A 23,062-nucleotide genomic window follows, 5' to 3' on the forward strand; every position below is an offset into this window, starting at 1 on the left:
GAGACCCATAGTGGGAGATGAGAGATGTGTAGTGGGCCATGAACACAGCAGTGTGGCTTTGAGAGGGGCACTGGGTGACTGGATGGGCTGTGTTTTGGGGAGGGACTGCTAGCTGGACTGTATTCAACCCTAGCTTCTCATTAGTGGGACTCAGCTCCTCCCCATTCCTGGCAAGAGCCTAGGCATGTGCTCTCTCTTAACTCAAGTAAGTACAGGATGAGCACTGCTCTCAGAACCTTAATAAATATTAGGTGCATGAATGAATGCAGGAGAAGCATTTTGAGAATAGTGAGGCCAAGCTGGTGGCTATTCTTGGATTGCTGAACTGATGTATGTATTTATGAAAGGCCTTGTGGTGATGTTTTTATGAAAGGCTATTCATGGTGTCTATAGTTGTGCATATAATATAAATTTGATTTTAGTTTCTGCTAAGAATCTAAAGCAGTGTAAGATAAACACAGAAAAATCTCTAGCATCCTTTCCAGAGGTTTTCTAGGCTGATTATAAATATTGGTGCAAGTGTAAATCATAGTAGTAGAACCCAGAGCACAGTTTCAGCAGCCTCTGTGGACTGCATAGTCTTGTCTGTCAGAGCAGATGTGTTTCCACCACAATTGTAAAAAGTGACAGAATGCAATCTTTGCCTCCCAATAGGATTTGATAACAGAAAAACAGACAATTGCCTTATCTTATGTGCTAACGTTGCAGAACAGTGGAAAAGAAAAACAGTATTTTCCTGCTCTTATCCTCTAGTTTAGCTTGGCTGTGTTGCGTGTATCAGACAGACTTTTCCACTGCCCATGCTAGGCTACACAGTAGGCCATTCTGAGGAAGCGGTGTTCCAAAACAAAGTCCTGTTCTCCCACTTTCTGTCATGATTAGATCATGTATACAGGGAAGAAATGTGATAGATGGACACAGCCCCACTTTAAAGAAGTCTGTTTTTATGGACTAATATTTTAATGTTAAAAATATATACAGCCCAAATGTTGTCACAATTAATTCTTATCTGTAAGCCTTGGAGGAAGGCACATTCACATCCTTGTTACACATGAGGAAACTGAGGCTTAGGGTTATGTAGTGACCAACTGAATATACAAATGGATCATGGCCATACCATAAGGAAAAACGGAACTGTGGCTGGCAGTGCACAGCAGTAAGCACGGGAAACCAACTCATCATCCATCGTCACCAGCCCAGAACCCGGCAGCCTGCTGTAAGTCAGACTTGTAGGAAGTCTACAAGTTGTAGACTGGATTGTTACTTTTTGTAACAATCCAGGAAGCATGAAACAATCGACCCCAAATCGCTAAGATTTTATTAATAACTGACAGCTTCCATAATTTTTGTCCCCAGTTCCAACTTAGGACCAACCAGAGGAAGCCAGATATGCTCCTTCCACTGCACCACTTGCACTTCTATGGAGCAAGCCTCAAGTGCCTTCAGTAGCCCAGCAAGCAGGACACCAGTGAGAGACTGGGGTATGTACGTTGGTTTGGCATAGTTTATTGCAATTAGTAATCGTAGAAAACCATGTAAACTCACAAGGTAAATGGTTTAACCTCCACAATAACCACAGATAGTCTGCTGTGACCTTCCAGCACCTCAGTATTCTAAAACCTATGTTTCACAGAAAGTCAGTCATGCAAATAGGATTATAATACATTTTTAGGGAAAGGATCTTTTTGGTCCACATTTTCTATTAAAACAAACAAACATACACTTTCCTCTTTGGCAAAAGAGGTTAAATCCCCCCACCATGAACTCACAAAGCAAACTCAGGTAAAAACCACTGAACATGAGGTACAGCTGAAGTCTGGGCTAATCTGGAATTACAGACACATACTCGAGGGGAAATTTTTTCTTACAAAATTAGTTCAGTTTCCAACCATCTCAGTAGAAAAGCTCTATGTAGATTTGGCCTCAGTCACTTTTGTAAGAACACGTCAAGTAACTTCTCTGTGTTTCAGAGTACGATGTGCTATTTCTGAAGAAAGTCATGAAAAGTGTGGGTGTCTGACCTCAGCAATATTTTTAATCTGAGGTACAAAAGCATCTGACACAGTAATTTACAGCGTAATTGCTGTGCCACCTTCATTCAGTTTGTTGAGAGAGCAGTTTTGGTTGCCGTTAAGTCTCAGCATTTGGCTTTGCAGACAGTTTGAAAAGGCAGACTTGCATGTGAAAGCAAGTATCTGCCAGGCCTGAGGTGAGCGAGCAGTGTGAAGGCCAGCTGCTCAGGAGCCTGCTCGCACAGGCTGCGGGCAGCGAGGCCTCTGCAGGCCCCAGAGACCCCCTGCACCTTGCACACCTTCACAGGCGCTGAGCATCCCCACCTGAAGTGGAGTCTAAGGAACTGGCAGCTGCTGAGGTGGTGTATTTTGTTTGTTTGTTCTTTTTAATCTACAGTCATAATTGCAAACAAACAACCACCCTGGTGTGCTTTTCTTGCTTCAAGTAATTTCATTCCTTCCAGGAGAAGACTGTTAACAATGCTTTTAGTTCTCGATATCAAAGGAAAGGAAATGAGCCATAATAACAACAAGATTAAGTTTAAACAGACCTGCTGCTAACACACTATCATCAGATAAAATATCTTTAAAAAGTGAACATACTCTTATATACGTTTTTGCAACAGCTGCATTCTCCTACATAACCTCCATGTAGAACCAAAATCTGCGCAAGCAAACTTAAGTTACTTTAATTCTTGTTAAATACAATTCTGTACAGATTGCACATTTTACACCGAAGCAGCTCGGTATCACAGTTAGAGAAATGAAAAATGCCATCTGAAAACTTTCATTTTTCTAGCCCCATAAAACCCAACAGACGCTCGCCCTAAGGGTTAGGACAAAACCAGCTGCACAATTCTGTAAACAGTGGGGGGGGGGGTGCCTCTACGACTCCACCGCAGGATCCTGTTAAACCATATACGCGCGCGCACTCACTCAGTCTCTCGCGCGCGCGCACAGCCCGGAGCTCAGTACCACAGCAGCTTTCATTCACAGTGTGTTCACAGCAGAGCGGTCATGGCCGTCTGGTTGAGGGGTCTGAGGCAGTCTCTGGGGGCCAAGTAGGCAGCGTTGGTCGCGGGGTTGACCTGCGGCTTTTGATAGGCGGGATCGGCGCGCCCCGCGGCTGAGCCGCCGCCGCCGCCGCCCTTGGGCTTGTCGTAGCCTGGGTCTGCGGGCGCGGGGCTCGGCGGCAGCTGGTAGCCGGCGGCCGGGGAGAAGGCGCCGGAAGAGAGGGAGTGCTTGTGCGCCGGCCCGGGCCCCGGCACGCGGTAGCCGCTCCGCGCGGAGAAGGTGTGAGCCCGGGCCAGGTGCCGCTCCACGATGGGCGTGGCGTACTCGGGCTCGGGGTTGGTCAAGGGCAGGGCGTACTCGTGGCGGCCGGCCGGGAGGGGGCAGTCGTAGTGGCCACTAGCCTCGGCGTCCGGCCCCGCCTCATCGGCCTCGGTGTCCATCGGCCGGAAGGTAGAGCCCTTCCTGGTGACCGTTCCGGTGCCAATCATGAGAGGCTGCTGGTAATCTGAAACCCAAAGGGCAAACGTTTGTGCACCCCCCCCCCCGCCCCGCCATACACCCACAAACCGGCTATCTAGAGGGGGTGATCTGCTGAGGGCCTGACGTGTACCGGGCAGGAAGAGAAAGATTAAGATGTAAAAGGCACAGACGCCACACTTAGGGGTTTACATAACTACACAGGTGCTTTAGGAAGCCTCAAGGCTCCGAGGAGCCTAGCGAGGCGGAGCTAACCTCTAACCACACCTAGGGGTAGGAGGGAACAACCTCACGGGGAGCTCTTAGGCTGACTCCTGAAAGGCCACGTTTTGGAGGTGGAGGTAACACTGTCAGGAAAGGGAAAAGTGATTGAACAACCTGTTAAACAAACATGAACAGAGTGTGATGTGGCCAGAGCATGAGGGACATGGAGGAATTTAATAGGCTATGAAGACCAAAGTAATAGGTTTTGGGCTAATGATAAGGATAAAGCTCAAAGCTTTACTGAGTCCTTACTTGGTGCCAGGCACTATTCTATGACATTAAGATATCAATTAGTTAAATCCTCTGGAAAAAAAGTACTATGAGGTAGGGACCATTATTCCCTTTTACAAATGTAAAACTGAAGCAGAGAGAGATTAATTTTTCTAAGATTACACAGGTAGCAGCCAGTGGGGCAAGAATTTGAACACATGTCCCAAGTGTGAGCTGTTATCCATGTGCTAGATCATGGAGGGCACTGAGTGCCTTGCTAGGAAGTTTGGTTTAACGCTGTAGAAACCTACAAAGATTCTAAATTTAGAGACTGGCAGAAGAGGTAACCGTGGAGGGAGACTGAAGAGGGAAAGATAAAAAAAACAAAAAGTAAAAAGCAGAGAAATGAGACATATAAGTCATAAATTAGGGGACTGGCAGCAGCTCTGGAAAGGCCACACTTTGGGGACAGGTATCAGAGGAATTTGTCACCAATGATGTAGGGAGGGTATGACCAAAGAGGACACCTCCCAGATATTAAGCCCTGAAAACTGGGATGCCCATTCAGAAGCCACTTAGAAAAGGAATGCACAGAGCACATAGGTTAAGGGTTAGGAAGGATGGGTTCAATTTTGGATCCCCTGAGGACCTGGTGACACTTGCAGGATATGATGTCCAGCAGGCAAGAATTACTGACTTACTGGGGACCGGGAGGGAAGTCTGGATGTGAGCTGCAGAGCAGATTAAAAGGGAAGGAATGGCTCTGCCGGGAGCTCTGGAGTGTAGTGGGTGAGACTGCAGATGAGTGGAGGCAAGAGTGGGGCCTTGCATGTTTCAGGTGCCCAGAAGGACCACGCAGCGAGGAAGGAGAAGAGGCTGGACCAGAAGCTGAAGGAGAATGAAAGGAGAGGGGCTCTCCACTCTCCTCGCCTCATCCCCAAGGCAGAGCTTGAACTGTCCGAGGAAAGGAACAAGAAGACAGATTCTGATTGGAGAATTACTCCCTTTGCCCCTGAAGCAGGTCAAGCAGCCTTTCCATTGGTACCTTTCTGACTTTCATATATAACAGTAGCCCTGGGGCATGGCCTGAAAGCCCACATTTCTAGCAAGCTCCCAGATGCTGCTGCCGGTCCTTAGAACACACTCTGAGTAGCAAAAAGCTAGAGCAGTGCTACTCACAGTGGTCTGTGGATGCCTACCTGTCTGAGAACTGTTTGTGACAGATGTGTAAAGAGCCAAGTGCACAAATGGATAGAAAGTGTTCAGATCTTGCAGCAATTTGAGAGTGATTTTATGCCCCTTGAATCTAATTAGAAAATTAGAGCTTTGTATTTTATGTCTTTTTAAACATTTCATTTACTAATTTATACTGTATTTTACAAAAATTTTAGTCCTTGATGGATTAAAGAAATAAAAGGCAAAAACTGTATCCTTCCTCACAAATCGTTTGAGAAGCTTGACTCTCAACAATGGCTTGTCAGGGACCTTGAGGCCATTCTAACAGATTCCTTCATCTCCTCCCTCCAATTCGTCAAGGGCAGAAGCTATGCTCAATTCATCTTTCTAGTCCCTTTTTCCTAGTGCCTTAATCAAAACCTTAGTAACAAAAACAGATTAGCTAAGGGCTTCCAGGTTTCACTGGTACTTCAGGACCATTGCTCTGGGTGTCATTAGAGGCCCTGCAGGTGTAAGAGCCTTGGCTGGATGGGGCTTTTGGGGAAATATTTCAGTGTCACTTTGTAACTCTGTGCAGAGCACAGAGAGGAAACGTCACACGTTACTGATTTACTAGACCCCATCTAAACAAAAGATTTCGGTCTTATTTCTCTTCCTGGTCTCCCCTCTCCCATAAGCAGCACCTCCTGGCTAACAGCCTGGTCACGGAGACTTGGTACCTACCTGCCATATCACTTGTGACGAGATCCAACTTTTGTGTCATCTCCTTTTCATTATCGTAGCTGATGGTAAACTCAGCTGACTGATGCCTGGCAAAGGGATATTTGATCTGCTTCCAACAGTCTGGAATAAAGATAACATGAAACAAACTAATCTCTCAGAAGTGTAACACATTTACTCCACCATAGGTTCCAGGTTAAGTCAGAGGTCAGGCTGCCTTTTGCCAGCTGACTGTGACAGATGCACAACCACAGCTCTCCAGGTGTGTGGTGGACACAGCATGATGAGGTCACAACAACAACAGCACACACCATCCCAACCATGCTTTCTACTCTGCAGGTAAAATGTATTTATGTACCCATCAGGTCCCAGATTATCCCTAGGTTAGACCACCTGGGCATGGTTTTCCCTAATCTGCACTGACATGGTGTTTGTGACCGTGAGGGGTCAATGCAGCTGGCTGTTTAGAGCCTAGGGAGGTGGAGTCCCAGGTGGTCCTCGAGATTCTCAGGGGTCCTGCCCTTCTGCCCTCTCTCTCGACTGCAGCTGACTCATTGCTTGGGCATCCTAAGGATTTTCTGAAACCTGCCCTGCCTAGTCCTTCCCTAGAATGAAAAATACAGTGGAGGCCTGAAGATGCTAGGAGTGCCGGGCAATGTCCAGTTCACAGATGGGGATTTTATAACTTCTCCTTGGTGACAGGCAGCGTGGTGATGTAAATTCCAGTTGCCAAAAAAAATAATTAATTTTGATAAATGATGGGATGATGTTGAACAAAAGTAAAAATAAACTGGCTATGAAGATTCTGAATTAAGAGACAGGATACAATATATTCCTTCCGGGTAGATTTGTTAACTTAAAGCTATTAGATCTTATTTCTTAAACCATATAAGTGTGGGTTTTAATCAGGATCTGCTAATTAAAAGCACCTAATCATGCTTTTAATCAGAAGATTCTGTCCCTTCCTCAAGGACAGAATAAAACTGTAGATAGTTTTTTCAACCAACCTGTTTTCTGAGCCTTAGCTGATCCATAAGGATTTCCTTTCTTCTTCCTCCTATCAAGACAAAAAATCCCACTGAAAAGATTTCTAAATGATAAGTACTGTTCATAAAATAATACATGATATTTTCTACCTCTATCCAACTTGTTTTTAAAATAGAAGTTCACATTTATCTTGGGAGAAGTAATGCTGCTTTCTACACATGAACATACGAAGAGTAAACTTTTGTGACTGTTTACATAATTAGAGAAAAAAATTTTTTAAATGTGAAGTCACATACTTTCTAAGGACTACAAAGATTCCCACTCCAGCAACCAGCAGGACGAGGAGCACCAGTGGAGTAACAATAGTTATGACGTTTAACCCTAAGAAGGGGAAAAGACATCATATTACAGCAGAAATGAACAGCAACCAAATTTCATGATCTAAAACTGAATACTGATTTGAAAGGTCCTCAGTGGTTTAACATGTGGGGGACAAGAATACATGCTAGGCATTTACTGATACTGGAAAGCAAAAAGAGGATTCAGGGCTTCCCTGGTGGCGCAGTGGTTGAGAGTCCGCCTGCCGATGCAGGGGACACGGGTTTGTGCCCCAGCCCGGGAAGATCCCACATGCCGCGGAGCGGCTGGGCCCATGAGCCATGGCTGCTGAGCCTGCACGTCTGGAGCCTGTGCTCTGCAACGGGAGAGGCCACAACAGTGAGAGGCCCGCGTACCGCAAAGGAAAAAAAAAGTATAGAAAGGTATGGAATGGAATGTCTCCCTTCCACCTCTGTTCTTCCTCTATGTGAAATTATGTTTCTTGACATTTTTCCAGGTATACTGGGATGAATATATATATATATATGCTGTATCACCCCACCTTTTACACACATGGTCGAGTGCTATGTAAACTGTTCTGTACCATGCTTATTTTTTTAAGTTGTCAGTGTGTCTCAGAGAACTTTCTATATTACTAACACATTCCTTTTTTATGGCTGTAGAGTATTCCATGGTATGGATGTGCTATTGTTTTATTTTTCTATAAAGGATTTACATAGTGTTTGAAGGGCACATGTGTTTGTTTCCAGTACTTTTCTACTTACAATAGTGTAATGAAAAGTGTGGACATATATTATTTTACACATGTGTAGATATCTCTGGACCATCTGCCCCCAGACACTTATATGACACAGAAAAAAAGAATGTTGTTGAAGCTACCGTATTATTGGCTGGAGTACAAGTTATATTCCTTAAGAAACCGCAAAACGATAACTGCCCTACCTTTGGGCATTTCTTCAGAGGGGACGGGTTTTAAGATTGTCTCATCTTCTCTGTTAGTTGAACCAACAGTATTTAGACTTGTTTTGCTCCACACCAATGAGTCATTACCTGAGTGAGAAGAGATGTTAGAGAAACCACATTAATAACAACAATTTGTGAAAGGAGGTGACCAGAATCCAGTAACTCACTGACTCACCCTGAGTCTTACTTGGTGCAATCTGGCAGCCAAGGAGCTCCACTTTCAAGGCTATCCTCTGGTGCCACGTCTGGGGGATAACGCGGACATATCTGGCCACGATGGGAGGGATGAAATTGTTCCGCACAGGGTCCCGAAAATTAGAGTTGCCCTGAAACACCTGTAGGAACAGGTAACCTTTACCTGAAGATTCTATTCGTTTCTAGGTCTTTATCAATCTACTCACACCTGGTTATATGAAATCAAAGTGAGGATTCTATGTCTGTTGCTTTTTTTATAGACATGCTTGATATTGAAGATCCAAGGCTTTGCACTCAAAGGCTGCGTAATCTGATGCTGTGCATCTGTTTTTGGAAACACACTGATGGACTGATGAAAATATCTGGAGGCCCACTCTCCTACTCAGTTCCCTCCTCCGGAGTGTCTCTTACCTTTTCTTCATTATTCACAATTCCTTTATAGGTCTCCCACTTGGAGTTGTTGTTTCTGAAGTTCATTACAAAACTCTTTACATAAAAGTTGAAATTTGACTGTGTGGATCCAGTGGTCCTAATTCCTTATAAGAAAATATTATTTATGGGTTAGTTTAAAAAATATGTTATACAACATGTATTATAACTTCAGGTTTCTTTTCTTTTTTTCCCTCTCATTTGAAATTGCAAATCATTTTACAGGCCTGCTTTTCTTATCTGCATTTAGAAACGTGATGACAGATGAGTGTTTTCACACTGACAATATGCCATAAAAAGGTTTCAGCATGGAGATATCAGCTCTCTCACCCACACATCCATCCTTACCCCCTGCATACAGGTTCTTCCCACAGAGACAATGTGAAGGTTTGTTACTTTTGAAAAAGACATAGCAACTGACAAAGGATTAATCTCCAAAATATACAAGCAGCTCATGCAGCTCAATATCAAAAAAACAAACAACCCAATTCAAAAATGGGCAAAAGACCTAAACAGACATTTCTCCAAAGAAGATATACAGATTGCCAGCAAACAAATGAAAGGATGCTCAACATCACTAATCATTAGAGAAATGCAAATCAAAACTACAATGAGGTATCACCTCACGCCAGTCAGAATGGCCATCATCAAAAAATCGACAAACAATAAATGCTGGAGAGGGTGTGGAGAAAAGGGAACCCTCCTGCCCTGTTGGTGGGAATGTAAATTGATACAGCCACTATGGAGAACAGTATGGAGGTTCCTTAAAAAACTAAAAATAGAACTAGCATAGTACCCAGCAATCCCACTACTGGGCATATACCCTGAGAAAAACCATAATTCGAAAAGATATATGCACCCCAATGTTCAGTGCAGCACTATTTACAATAGCCAGGATATGGAAGCAACCTAAATGTCCATCAACAGATGAATAAAGAAGATGTGGTACATATATACAATGGAATATTACTTCGCGATAAAAAGGAACAAAACTGACTTATTTGTAGTGAGGCGGATGGACCTAGAGTCTGTCATACAGAGTGAAGTAAGTCAGAAGGAGAAAAACAAATACCGTATGCTAACACATATGTATGGAATCTAAGAAAACGGTACTGATGAACTTAGTGGCAGGGCAGGAATAAAGACGCAGATGTAGAGAAAGGACTTGACACAGGGTGGGAAGGGGAAGCTGGGACGAAGTGAGAGAGTAGCATGGACATATATACACCACCAAATGTAAAATAGATAGCTAGTGGGAAGCAGCTGTATAGCACAGGGAGATCAACTCGGTGGTTTGTGACCACCTAGAGGGGTGGGATAGGGAGGGTGGGAGGGAGACGCAAGAGGGAGGGGATATGGGGATATATGTATGCATATAGCTGATTCACTTTGTTGTACAGCAGAAACTAACACAACACTGTAAAGCAGTTATACTCCAATAAAGATTAAAAAAAAAAAGACATGGAGTACTCTGAGGTGGGGGCACCTGTGCAAATTCAAAACATAATTTCAACTGCAAGTCATCTTGTTTTGTGAAACTGCACTCGTTTCAGTACCTGTTATTTTCTTTTTCTCTCCCAAATCTATCCTCAGCCACTCTCGTTTGTGGTTCTTGCTCCTGTCCCCCGAAGCCCATGACGGGCCTTGGTCCTGAAGTCGGGCTTGGCCAGGAGACCAACGGACCTGATCTCCAGTCTCATTGATCCACTCCCAAGAAGAAGAAGCTCTGATTTGCCGGTCAGGTTCCAAACTCAAGGATCTGCTGCAACCTAGACAAAAAGGGCAGGGAAATATTTCAGATACAGACACAAAATGAAAACCAAAAAAAAAAAAAGCACCCCATTTCACCTAGAATTATTCGGTTGATTTACTTCCATTCTGATATTGAATCAACTGTTTAATTACTAGTTTTTTAATGATTCAGACTTGCATTTGACTCGCTGGTGCTGTGGTATCTTGATACTATTGCTGCTTTTCTTCTTAATGGACCTTATATCCCCTATAAGTGACATCTCTTTGTCCCCACTGTAGATTTTCCTTTCTAATCTAAATTCACCATGATTTCAACGAAGTACAAGGTGTCCTAAAAGCTGAAAATGCTGAGGTTCTTCTCACTTGATCAGAGGGAGGACTCCACGCTCTCTACCCTTGAAGAGCAGGTACGTCAGGTGCTCTGAAGATCAGTTAATTGTACCCAACATCACCCCTGAGAGCTTAACTATACCATGTCCAAGACAATGTGGAGGTTGCAGATAAAGGCCAGTCCTCCTTCTGGGCAGAGAAGACATGTTTGTATTGTTCTCCTTGAAATATGTTATTTTATGTGAGGGAGAACATTTCCCCAGAATGTATTCCATGACAGGGGCTAAAAAGCCTTTATGCTATTCATTTTCAATAACTTCATTCCAGATACACACAAATCAGATTGCACTGCTCAAAAGGTTTTTCTGTTAAAATCTAACATAAAGGAATTTATCTTAACTGTCATTTCAAATTTTCATTTTTTCTGGCAAAAGTTTTAGATTATAAAGAAAAATATTTTTTTCCCTAATGTTAACTGGGTTTATTGTCTGATGTATTTTTTAAGTCACAGCATACTTGGTGCTACATGACCTGAGGGGAAAAGAAAAAATTAATCTTTTAAACTATATCATCTGAGGGGTATGGAAGAATAAACTACCCCTGAAGATTTTAAAATATCAAATTCTTAAGGAAAGCATGATCCTTACCATTGGAGGTAAACAGAAATCGCTTGTCTGACAGGGAACCACTGAAATAATAAACACAAAGATGAGGAGGTTAGTTGCTTAACTGGATCTTAATGACTGGTACAGCGCTATAGGATGGGGCTCAGAGCCTTCCCACACCCCATGAGGTCCTCAGAGCACCCGGCAAGGCTACTGTTATTATCTCTGTCATTGGTATTTCATAGACCAAGAAACTCAGGCCCTTCGAAGGTAAGCAACTTTCCTAAATTCATAGAGGTGACAGGCAGCCAGGACTCTTGAGATACTGCTTTTGAGTCACAATCCTGTGCTGTTTCCATCACGACACACTGTATTGGGAAGGAACAGGCACATATACAGTCTCCAGGACACACTTAAATCCCAATTAATGACTACGTAGTGATGGAGACAGAAAGGATGACTGCCCTGAACACTTCCTTTGCTTCAGAAGGCACCCCTACAGTGCCCCACTCGCTTCAACAATCAAGGACCACTGAGACATGAAGATGCCTGATCACTTTTAAAAGAACGAGCAAGTCAGTCTAGCTGCCTTTCCTACAGACTTCTCCACTCCTTCCCTGAGGGGTCCTGCCCCAGCAGCGTCGCTCCGCAGAGAGCCTCCGCCCGGGTCTCTCTCTCTCCAGTCACACTCCTACCTACTGCAGCAAGGACACCAAACCATGAACCAGCTCCTGCTTCTGGATGACAAGGTGCAGCTGGAGAAAACTCAGAGCACCTCACTGACGGGTCCTGAACTGCTGCAAGACAAGCCTGCACATCTGGCATTGATCCCTGGGCCTCTGGACCCCCCAGTTCTGTACCTTGTATTACTCTCCTGGTGAACTTATCAAATCAGCCCTGCTCGGCAGTTGTCTCCTTCTGCGGAAAAGAGGTTCCTAAGGCCTGAGATCACATGTATCTTTTTGTAAATCCCTCACCAACTCAATGCTGTAACAATATGTAGAACGAATAGAAAACTTGGAATTCTCAAGATTAATCTTATAGGCATCGTACTTACTACATTAGATATTACAGGTAAACAAAAAAAGGTAGGTGTCGCTGTCATGTTCAGTTATTTTACAATCTGAGAGTACTCCTGTTTTAAATGTTTAACTCTGAATTACTGTGGCAATAATGGACAGAGAGGGTACTGAAATGTGAAATCCACAGAGAACCCAAAACTAGTCTGGACAGAAGCACCTTCACAGCAACATTTTGTTTTTAAGTAACAGGTTTTTCTTTCATATTCTTTGTCCACTCTCAGGCAGAGACTCTGTAAGCCCTGGTTTTCCACATAAAGATTCTGTTATAATCTGTGCTGAATATAATGCAGGCACCAATCATTTCGTACAGGAGAAAATGCAGACCCACTTGGGTCATGGGACCTTCTTCAGTTCACAGTTAGTGGCCAAGCAGGGGTAAGGACCCAGCTTTCCTAACCTTTAAAGAAAGGTGCACACTGTTGCAATTTGTATTTAAATTTGTTAAGATTTGAGAGCCTCTCTTTGACTGATTTTTGCATTTTCTCTAATGTTCCTGCACGAAGTATTACACCTGAAGTTTGGCCCAGATAAGCCCAAATAATACTGCTGCAACCCTGATCACCTAAATGCACTCCCACTGCCATGAAACATTAAAACATTTACTTTGTTGTTGTTGAAAAAGAGAAGTTAAGGAAAGAAGGTTAGCTTTGGAGTTCATCCTGAGAAGAAAATGCTGGGTAAGGTTCTGCTGCTAAGATCTCTCTGCCTGGCTTTCCTCTATTATCAGCTGGAATATGTTTTTCCATTTCACCCAATTAAGCTAATTAAATACAACCACTAGAGAATTCTATAGGTAAATAAGCTTCCTCTTTGAAAAACCCCTAGGGAAAATGGGGTTCTAAGGCATTCACACATTAGGGTGAATGAATTCGATCAGATTCCAGGAACTGCCAGCCTTCCTTCCCAGAGGGCTGTAGAAGCAATCAGGAAGAGCCTGAGGTAAACAAAGAAAAGCATTCCCTGCAGATGGTTTGAGCCATCATCCTCTGTGTGAGGTCAGCCGCTCTTCCTGATTCCATTCTGGTCTCCTCAGATCAAGGAAGTGACCTGACCCGGGATGAATCCCAGAAGAACCCTAGATATTTACTTTAGGGACCACTTCTTCCTCAGCTGCAATGCTTCCTTCTGTGTTTCTTCCTGAACGCCAAACAATCATGTGTGGGAACAGAAGTTCAATGACCGCATGTACAGTGCTTCCCCAACAGCGAAACAGCACAGATCAAAACAACTGCTCCCTGAAGATCTGGGAATGGAAACGAGTGGAAGAGACTGTATGAGCACACAGTTTACTCTTTTCTGTTCAGTACAAAAAGATGGTGCCAAACCACAGAGCCAGAAGGGAGAAGGGGCCTTGATATAATTCTAGACTTTCTGTCTACTTCCACCAAAACAAAAATCGGACAGTTAGTTCAAATAACTGTATGGAATGTGGAGCAAAACTTTTCCTAATTCATTAATGGTTTAGATTTCTGGACTCTTACTTTCGCATCAAAGTTTAATATCAAGTTATATAAAGTGACCAGTTGATGTAGCAGAATCGAGAACATTATGTCTACTTTTACTTAATAGTTTAAGTAACTTTTCTTCAAAAGTAAAATAAAATCCAAGTAGTACAAGTTAAACTTTTTGCTATCCTATTTTTCTACAAAAGAAGCATTCAAATGTATTCAAACATAAGCAAGAGAGTCCAAAAACAGATTTAAAGCCAAAGGCCAGTTCTTCGTTCCTATTTGGAGATAGCAGCACCTAACAAATCTAGGCCACAGCTTGATACCTTCCTGAAACAGCACCTTATTATCCATAGAGCAAACAATAAAAAACATAAAAAGAAACAGATCCTCCCAATGTTCATTGAAGCACTATTTACAACAGCCAAGACATGGAAGCAACCTAAATACCTATTGACAGAGGAATGGATAAAGATGTGGTACATATATACAGTGGAATATTACTCAGCCATAAAAAAGAATGAGATAATGCTATTTGTAGCAATATGGATGGACCTAGAGATTATCATACTAAGTGAAGTAAGTCAGAAAAAGACAAATATATGATATCACTCATATGTGGGATCTGATTTTTAAAAATGATACAAATGTGGGATCTGATTTTTAAAAATGATACAAATGAACTTATTTACAAAACAGAAACAAACTTACAGATATCTGAAACAAACTTATGGTTACAAAGGGGAAACTTGGGGGGCAGGGATAATTCAGAAGCTTGGGATGAACATACACACACTACTATACATAAGATAGATAACCAACAAAGACCTACTGTATAACACAGGGAACTCTATTCTGTGATAACCTATATGAGAAAAGTATCTAAAAAAGAATGACTATATGTATAACTGAATCACTTTGCTGTAGACCTGAAACTAACACAACATTGTAAATCAACTATACTCCAATTAAATTTAAAAAAAAAAGAAAAGAAACATCCTCAAAAGTCAAAGTCAAGCAGACATTGAAAGCTTACTGTGCATAAGCAATCATTCTTACTATAAATCAGGATATAAATATATAAATCAGGATATAAATTTTAATGTCCCAAAGAGTTTGAGGCAAGTACATAAGTGAAAAAAATGTAGGGCTTCCCTGGTATGCAGTGGTTAAGAATACACAGGTTCGAGCCCTGGTCCAGGAAGATCCCACATGCCGTGGAGCAACTAAGCCCGTGCGCCACAACTCCGGAGCCTGCGTGCCACAGCTACTGAGCCCGTGTGCCACACTACTGAAGCCCGCGTGCCTAGAGCCCGTGCTCTGCAACAAGAGAAGCCACTGCAGTGAGAAGCCCGTGCACCGCAACAAAGAGTAGCCCCCGCTCGCTGCAACTAGAGAAAGCCGGCACGCAGCAACAAAGACGCAATGCAACCAAAAATAAATAAAATAAAAAATTTAAAAATGTATATACATATGTGTGTGCATGTATGTAAGTGTATATAATACATGTATATATTTTAAAATTTTATTTATGGAAATAGTACATATGTGTGTACATATACACGTGCATATGTCAGCCGTATCTACAGATTCTGCATCCCCAGATTCTACCAACCACAGAGTGAAAATATTCAGGAAAAAAAAAAAAATTCCAAGAAGTAAAATTGGAATTTGCCACATGCTGGCACCTATTTACACAACATTTACATTGTATTTACAACTATTTACATAGCATTTAATTGTATTAGGTATAAATAATCTAGAGATGACTTAAAGTACATGGGAGGATGTGCATAGTTATATGTAAAGATTATGCCATTTTATGTAAGGGACTTGAGCATCCGTGGATTTTGGTATCCACGGGGGTCCTGGAACCAATCCCCAAGGACACTGTACAGTGGCTCAAGGAGCACTGTTCCCTCACTAGGCAGCCAGCCATTCCAAAGCGAGTGTCCCTCTGGACCACTCCGAGCTGCCTGTTTATACTGGTGGACAGCTGGATCACAAGGCTGGCCTATTTTAGTTCAAACAGCTCTAGTTTTCCACTCTAGAAGCTGAGGAAACCTGAAATCATTAAAAGCTGAGGTTGAAGTGTTTAAAGCAATTGACATACTTTTTTCTTATGAAGCTAAAAGATCAGAGGATAACACGGAACAGAGAAGTTAACAATGTTAAAAAAAAAAAAAAGCCATCTTTTATTCACTTCCCAACTATTATTCATCCTTAAGAGACTGTCTCTAGGGATCCTCTAGGGAGTTCAGTGGTTCTGCTGGGTTTATGTCAGTCCCTTATCTCCTTCAGTATCTTTGGTGATATTGGTGATGATCAGTAATTTACGGAATCAGGAAAAACTAGAGAGGAATAAGCTTTATCCCCTCCCCCTGGAGCACCTAAGAGTAGAATGCTCCTCTGTCCTGGGGCTTCAGATGTGTGCCATTCTAACCTACTTGTCGGTGAGCTTTTTTATTGCTGCATTTGTCTTCCACACTGACAGCATAAATGCTGCTCTAAGCAGTCATACACATTTTTCCCAGTTGACATGCCCTTGGTATCACATGCCTGCAGCCCTTTCCAGACTGTGAGCTGATGACTTGTGCCTGTGGGGTTACCTTCCACTCGGAACAAAAGGCAAAGTACTTACTGCCTTGAGAGCACACCATTGGCCAGGATCCCTTCGTATCGACTCATGCCCCTGCGCAGAAGCACGCCAATCTGACCGCCCACTTCATCTGCAATTACTCCTGCATGGATGGCGGCTTTGCATAGTAAAGAGGTCTGAAACACAGCAACATCTCACTTACAAATGGCTCAACAATACATCTAAAATATAGCGGGAGCTTCTACATTTTGTTACAACTTGTGCTCAGGATCCCTATTTGACCCCTGACATGGCTAAATTATAATTCATTTAAATAAAAAGTAGAAGGGGGTGGAAAAAATTATTGGCTAACTATCTCAGAGTGACATCAGAGTCATTCTATTTATGCTGATGAACCTGGGAACCCTTCCACTAGGGAGGAAGGAAGGGAGATAATTCACAGTATTCATGGCTCCCCAGTGAATAACGCCTCCTGGGGGTGTGGTCACCTCCCACACCGACTCTGAACTGGGCCCTGGCGCTTGCTTTGTTCTGCTGCAGGTAACGTGGCCCGGCAAACTGCCACACGTGTCAATGAGGCCACCTGAGACTCCCACCCCAGATGACCTGCCACACGACTGCAGCTGCAGGCGCAATTCTAGGTAAAGGAAGCTTAAGAACCAACCGGCCCACACTGCCGACCCACAAACTCATCAGCAAAGAACATGGCTGTCATTCTAAGCCACTAGGTTTTGGGATAACTTGTTCAGCAAGAATAGGTAACATTAGTTTCTTACATTCTTACTAAATATACATACTGAGGATCATTTGAAAAGGTGAACCTTCCATACCATAGCTTCATTTTAAAATCAGACTTAGCAAGGCATCAAAACCAAAATGGTAGTGTCAGCCACAGAACACTGAATAAAACAGAAAACTTCATGAAGTTCTGAGTGATGACGAGCAACCCAGGGCCCAAGGCCTCCATCTCAATTTCTGAATCTCCTCTGAGGGGGTCAAACAGCTGTCACCTGCTCAGCCCTCCAAGGCTGCTGGCTGGTGTGACAAACCCAGCAGGGGTACCTGGCAGGCTCTGATTAGCCGGGGATCCTGTGGTTGAAAGTGGGAATGCAGGAAGAAGCGGAACTGTTCCACGGGGTGCCCAGGCCCGTACGTCCCCCTCGAGCACAGACCCATGGGGGAGGGTGATTAGGTATTTAGCCCAGGACTGAGGGGCCAAGAGGATCTTTTCCTAAATAAATTTTAGCAATGCCCTGCTTCTCTGCAATGGCTAGTGTCGAAAAGAGAAAAGCAGCTCATGAAATTGTGTTTCAATAACTGAACTTCGGAGTTTCTCTTTGTGTTAACGACAACACTGTTTACCTTATTGCAGTGGAAAGTTTTCCTTAGATTTAGGTTACAGTATTAGGAGGACCAGTGAGACCAACTGTATTTTGCAACTAATGTGGTTGCAATAAAATTGAGAGCTTTTGTGATCTTTAACGTAGAGAGCTCATACTTCCCAAACTAGATTAGATTTGGCAAAGGGAGTCAGTTTTGCAATGACTGCTATCATAGTGAAAAAAGGGGGAGGATTTCATGACAGAGAAGAAATATGAGAATGCTGAAACTGATGCAGATACTACCCTTCTTGATTTTTGGGGAAAAAGAGAAGAATTAGAAGAGAAAGCTAGTACTCTTTAAAGAGACAGCTTCCATTTTCATTTTTTCTGCATTTTCTTAAAAAGGTTTCTTATTACTGTTTTAGACGCTTAGGGTACAAAATAGAGGAGCTAGCTGTAAAAGTGCTGGATTTAAATTCAGCAATTTAGCGCATCATGCTGACTCTGCCTCTAACTCTACCAGGTGCGCTTAAGTCACCTTCCCTGCTCTGGACCCGGCTTCCCAATTCATCTTCACAATGAAAAGGCTGGACTGGGTGATGTCTAGAATCACCTTGTGATTCTAAAGGGCACCCTGTGTACCTCTTATAGGGTCCATGCAGGCCTGCCTCCCTCTCTCAGCCCCAAATGAAAAACAAAGTGGTCGGCTGGGCAGCTACTCTCTTGTCCCTAGGATCACCTGGCTTCCTTGGAATTCAGTCTGGGGATGGGATGGTCTTCATCCCAGCATCCCTGCCCTGTGTGTAGAGCTCTCACTGGACTTGGCATGTACAAGGGGCCTCCTTGGTAACGAGGACAGATTCACAGGCCAACAAGCAACACGACCTATCAGCTTCATTGCCCAACAGATATTCTCATTTCCCACAGTCCCCAGCATTGAGGGAACCCAGTGGTATGTGCCCCTTTTATGGAGTTTATTTCATTGCATTATTGCATGTTAAATTACACATATTTATTTAATATTTTTTCATAATATTAAATGCAGGCCATAGGATACATCCCTAAGAGAATAACCACCAGATCTGGCTATCATATTATTATAATAAAATTAGCAGCCCTTTCCTGAGTTACTTCCTTAAAAGAAATCACTTGCTCACCCACTAACTTAAATAAAATTGATGTTTTCTAAAGTTGGGGATTTTTTGGTATCAATTTTTAAAATTCACACTCACTGAACCTGCTTTTTAAAAATTTCCTTTTGAACAGCAGATTTATATTTTATTTTCTAGCTATTTTGAGGTCTAAACCTCACCGAAATGTAAATATAGGAAAGCCTATGTTAATTAGTAATTACCTTAAACAAACAAAATAATGTAAATGTAATTCTTCAGGGAAGGGAATGCAATGGACAGTTGAGGAGAACACATGCAAGACTCATGAACTTGAAGGTTGATGGAACTAAGCATCCCTGAAGTTCACTGAGCCACAAAGATGGCCAAGCAGATCAGCATGAGAAGACTTAACTCTCAAAGCAGTTATCGAATCATCCCAGAACTGGAGTATTTTCTTAAGTCTTCCTTTAGGAAAAATCAACTTGTACGAAAAAGTATTGACAAAGTATTAAAATGTAATATAAACATTTTAGGTGGAAGGTGCCTCCGCTAACCTGATAGTTGAGCTGCTGAATTGCCTGGGTCCACGTCTCCATCCAACCAGTATGTCCTCTCCATGACCTCCTCCAGCTGGATTTTAGCCTGGACAAACCACTCTCCCTGCCCCTTGTAATATCAAACAGCAAAAACTGTCACAGAGAGCTCCATCTCAACGCTAAGACCCAGCTCCACTCAAGGACCAGCAAGCAACAGTGCTGGACACCCCAGGCCGAACAACTAGCAAGACAGGAACACAACGCCACCCATTAGCAGAGAGGCTGCCTAAAATCATAATAAGTCCACAGACACCCCAAAACACACCACCAGATGTGGACCTGCCCACCAGAAAGACAAGATCCAGCCTCATCCACCAAAACACACGCACCAGTCCCCTCCAACAGGAAGCCTACACAACCCACTGAACCAACCTTACCCACTGGGCGCAGACACCAAAAACAATGGGACTAGGAACCTGCAGCCTGGGAAAAGGAGACCCCAAACACAGTAAGGTAAGTAAAATGAGAAGACAGAGAAATACCCAGCAGATGAAGGAGCAAGGTAAAAACCCACCAGACCTAACAAATGAAGAGGAAATAGGCAGTCTACCTGAAAAAGAATTCAGAATAATGATAGTAAAGATGATCCAAAATCTTGGGAACAGAATGGAGAAAATACAAGAAACGTTTAACAAGGACCTAGAAGAACTAAAGAGCAAACAATCAATGATGAACAACACAAGAAATGAAGAATTCTCTAGAAGGAATCAATAGCAGAATAACTGAGGCAGAAGAACGGATAAGTGACCTGGAAGATAAAATAGTGGAAATAACTACTGTAGAGCAGAATAAAGAAAAAAGAATGAAAAGAACTGAGGACAGTCTCAGAGACCTCTGGGACACATTAAACGCACCAATATTTGAATTATAGGGGTGCCAGAAGAAGAAAAGAAAGGGACTGAGAAATATTTGAAGAGAGTAGAGTTGAAAACTTCCCTAATATGGGAAAGGAAATAGACAATCAAGTCCAAGAAGTGCAGAGAGTCCCATACATGATAAATCCAAGGAGAAACACAACAAGACACATATTAATCAAACTATCAAAAATTAAATTCAAAGAAAAAATATTAAAAGCAGCAAGGGAAAAGCAACAAATAACATACAAGGGAATCCCCATAAGGTTAACAGCTGATCTTTCAGCAGAAACTCTGCAAGACAGAAGGGAGTGGCTGGACATATTTAAAGTGATGAAAGGGAAAAACCTACAACCAAGATTACCCAGCAAGGATCTCATTCAGATTTGATGAAGAAATTAAAACCTTCACAGGCAAGCAAAAGTTAAAAGAATTCAGCACCACCAAACCAGTTTTACAACAAATACTAAAGGAACTTCTCTAGACAGGAAACACAAGAGGAGGAAAAGACCTACAATAACAAACACAAAACAATTAAGAAAATGGTAATAGGAACATACATATCAATAATTACCTTAAATGGAAATGGATTAAATGCTCCAACCAAAAGACATAGACTGGCTGAATGGATATAAAAACAAGACCCATATATATGCTGTCTACAAGAGACCCACTTCAGACCTAGGGACACATACAGACTGAAAGTGAGGGGATGGAAAAAGATATTCCATGCAAATGGAAATCAAAAGAAAGCTGGAGTAACAATTCTCATATCAGACAAAAAAGACTTTAAAATAAAGACTATTACAAGAGACAAAGAAGGACACCACATAATGATCAAGGGATCAATCCAAGAAGAAGATATAACAATTGTAAATATTTATGCACCCAACATAGGAGCACCTCAATACATAAGGCAAATGCTAACAGCCATAAAATGGGAAATCGACATTAACACAATCATAGTAGGGGACTTTAACACCCCACTTTCACCAATGGACAGATCAAATGAAAAAAATAAGGAAACATAAGCTTTAAATGATACATTAAACAAGATGGACTTAATTGATATTTATAGGACATTCCATCCAAAAACAGCAGAATATACTTTATTCTCAAGTGCTCATGGAACATTCTCCAGGATAGATCATATCTTGGGTCACAAATCAAGCCATGGTAAATTTAAGAAAATTGAAATCGTATCAAGTATCTTTTCCAACCACAACGCTATGAGACTAGATATCAATTTCAGGAAAAAAACTGTAAAACATACAAACACATGGAGGCTAAACAATATGCTACTAAATAACCAAGAGATCACTGAAGAAATCAAAGAGGAAATCAAAAAATACCTAGAAACAAATGACAATGAAAACATGATGACCCAAAACCTATGGGATGCAGCAAAAGCAGTTCTAAGGGGGAAGTTTATAGCAATACAATCCTACCTCAAGAAACAAGGAACATCTCAAATAATCAACCTAACCTTACACCTAAAGCAATTAGAGAAAGAAGAACAAAAAACCCCAAAGTTATCAGAAGGAAAGAAATCATAAAGATCAGATCAGAAATAAATGAAAAGGAAATGAAGGAAACAATAGCAAAGATCAATAAAACTAAAAGCTGGTTCTTTGAGAAGATAAACAAAATTGATCACCCATTAGCTAGACTCATCAAGAAAAAAAGGGAGAAGACTCAAATCAATAGAATTAGAAATCAAAAAGGAGAAGTAACAACTGATACTACAGAAATACAAGGGATCATGAGAGATTACTACAAGAAACTATATGCCAATAAAATGGACAAGCTGGAAGAAATGGAAAAATTCTTAGAAAAGCACAACCTTCCAAGGCTGAACCAAGAAGAAACAGAAAATATAAACAGACCAATCACAAGCAATGAAATTGAAACTGTGATTAAAAGTCTTCCAACAAACAAAACTCCAGGACCAGATGGCTTCACACACGAATTCTATCAAACATTTAGAGAAGAGCTAACACCTATCCTCAAACTCTTCCAAAATATAGCAGAGGGAGGAACACTCCCAAACTCATTCTACAAAGCCACCATCACCCTGATACCAAAACCAGACAGAGATGTCACAAAGAAAGAAAACTACAGGCCAATATCACTGATGAACACAGATGCAAAAATCCTCAACAAAATACTAGCAAACAGAATCCAGCAGCACATTAAAAGGATCATACACCATGATCAAGTGGGGTTTATCCCAGGAATGCAAGGATTCTTTAATATATGCAAATCAGTCAATGTGATACACCATACTAACAAACTGAAGAATAAAAACCATATGATCATCTCAATAGATGCAGAAAAAGCTTTCAACAAAATTCAACACCCATTTATGATAAAAACCATGCAGAAAGTAGGCATAGAGGGAACTTACCTCAGCATAATAAAGGCCATATGTGACAAACCCACAGCCAACACTGTTCTCAATGGTGAAAAACTGAAACCATTTCCACTAAGATCAGGAACAAGACAAGGTTGACCACTCTCACCACTATTATTCAACATAGCTTTGGAAGTTTTAGCCACAGTAATCAGAGAAGAAA

At 42.1% G+C, this 23,062-nt stretch overlaps 1 protein-coding gene across 6 annotated transcripts in view; it reads right to left on the bottom strand.

Annotated features, from left to right (window-relative positions):
* Positions 1-937: 937 nt before the first annotated feature.
* DCBLD1 (discoidin, CUB and LCCL domain containing 1) overlaps positions 938-23,062 on the bottom strand; it is a 69,516-nt gene continuing 47,391 nt past the window's right edge. For 4 of the 6 annotated variants that reach the window (XM_060167584.1, XM_060167586.1, XM_060167587.1 and 1 more), the window contains 10 exons: positions 16,645-16,778; positions 11,516-11,556; positions 10,343-10,555; positions 8,769-8,893; positions 8,338-8,497; positions 8,142-8,249; positions 7,157-7,241; positions 6,881-6,930; positions 5,877-5,996; positions 938-3,531 (listed from right to left, as the gene is read on the bottom strand). In XM_060167584.1, coding sequence (XP_060023567.1) covers positions 3,014-3,531; positions 5,877-5,996; positions 6,881-6,930; positions 7,157-7,241; positions 8,142-8,249; positions 8,338-8,497; positions 8,769-8,893; positions 10,343-10,555; positions 11,516-11,556; positions 16,645-16,778 — 1,554 coding nt within the window. In that variant the 3' untranslated portion in view covers positions 938-3,013. Of the gene's footprint in view, positions 3,532-5,876; positions 5,997-6,880; positions 6,931-7,156; positions 7,242-8,141; positions 8,250-8,337; positions 8,498-8,768; positions 8,894-10,342; positions 10,556-11,515; positions 11,557-16,644; positions 16,779-23,062 lie in introns of those variants that run through there. The other 2 variants (XM_060167585.1, XM_060167589.1) reach the window with 2 other exon arrangements.

Source organism: Lagenorhynchus albirostris, chromosome 12, assembly GCF_949774975.1.
Source record: "Lagenorhynchus albirostris chromosome 12, mLagAlb1.1, whole genome shotgun sequence".
Classification (NCBI taxonomy): Eukaryota; Metazoa; Chordata; class Mammalia; order Artiodactyla; family Delphinidae; genus Lagenorhynchus; species Lagenorhynchus albirostris.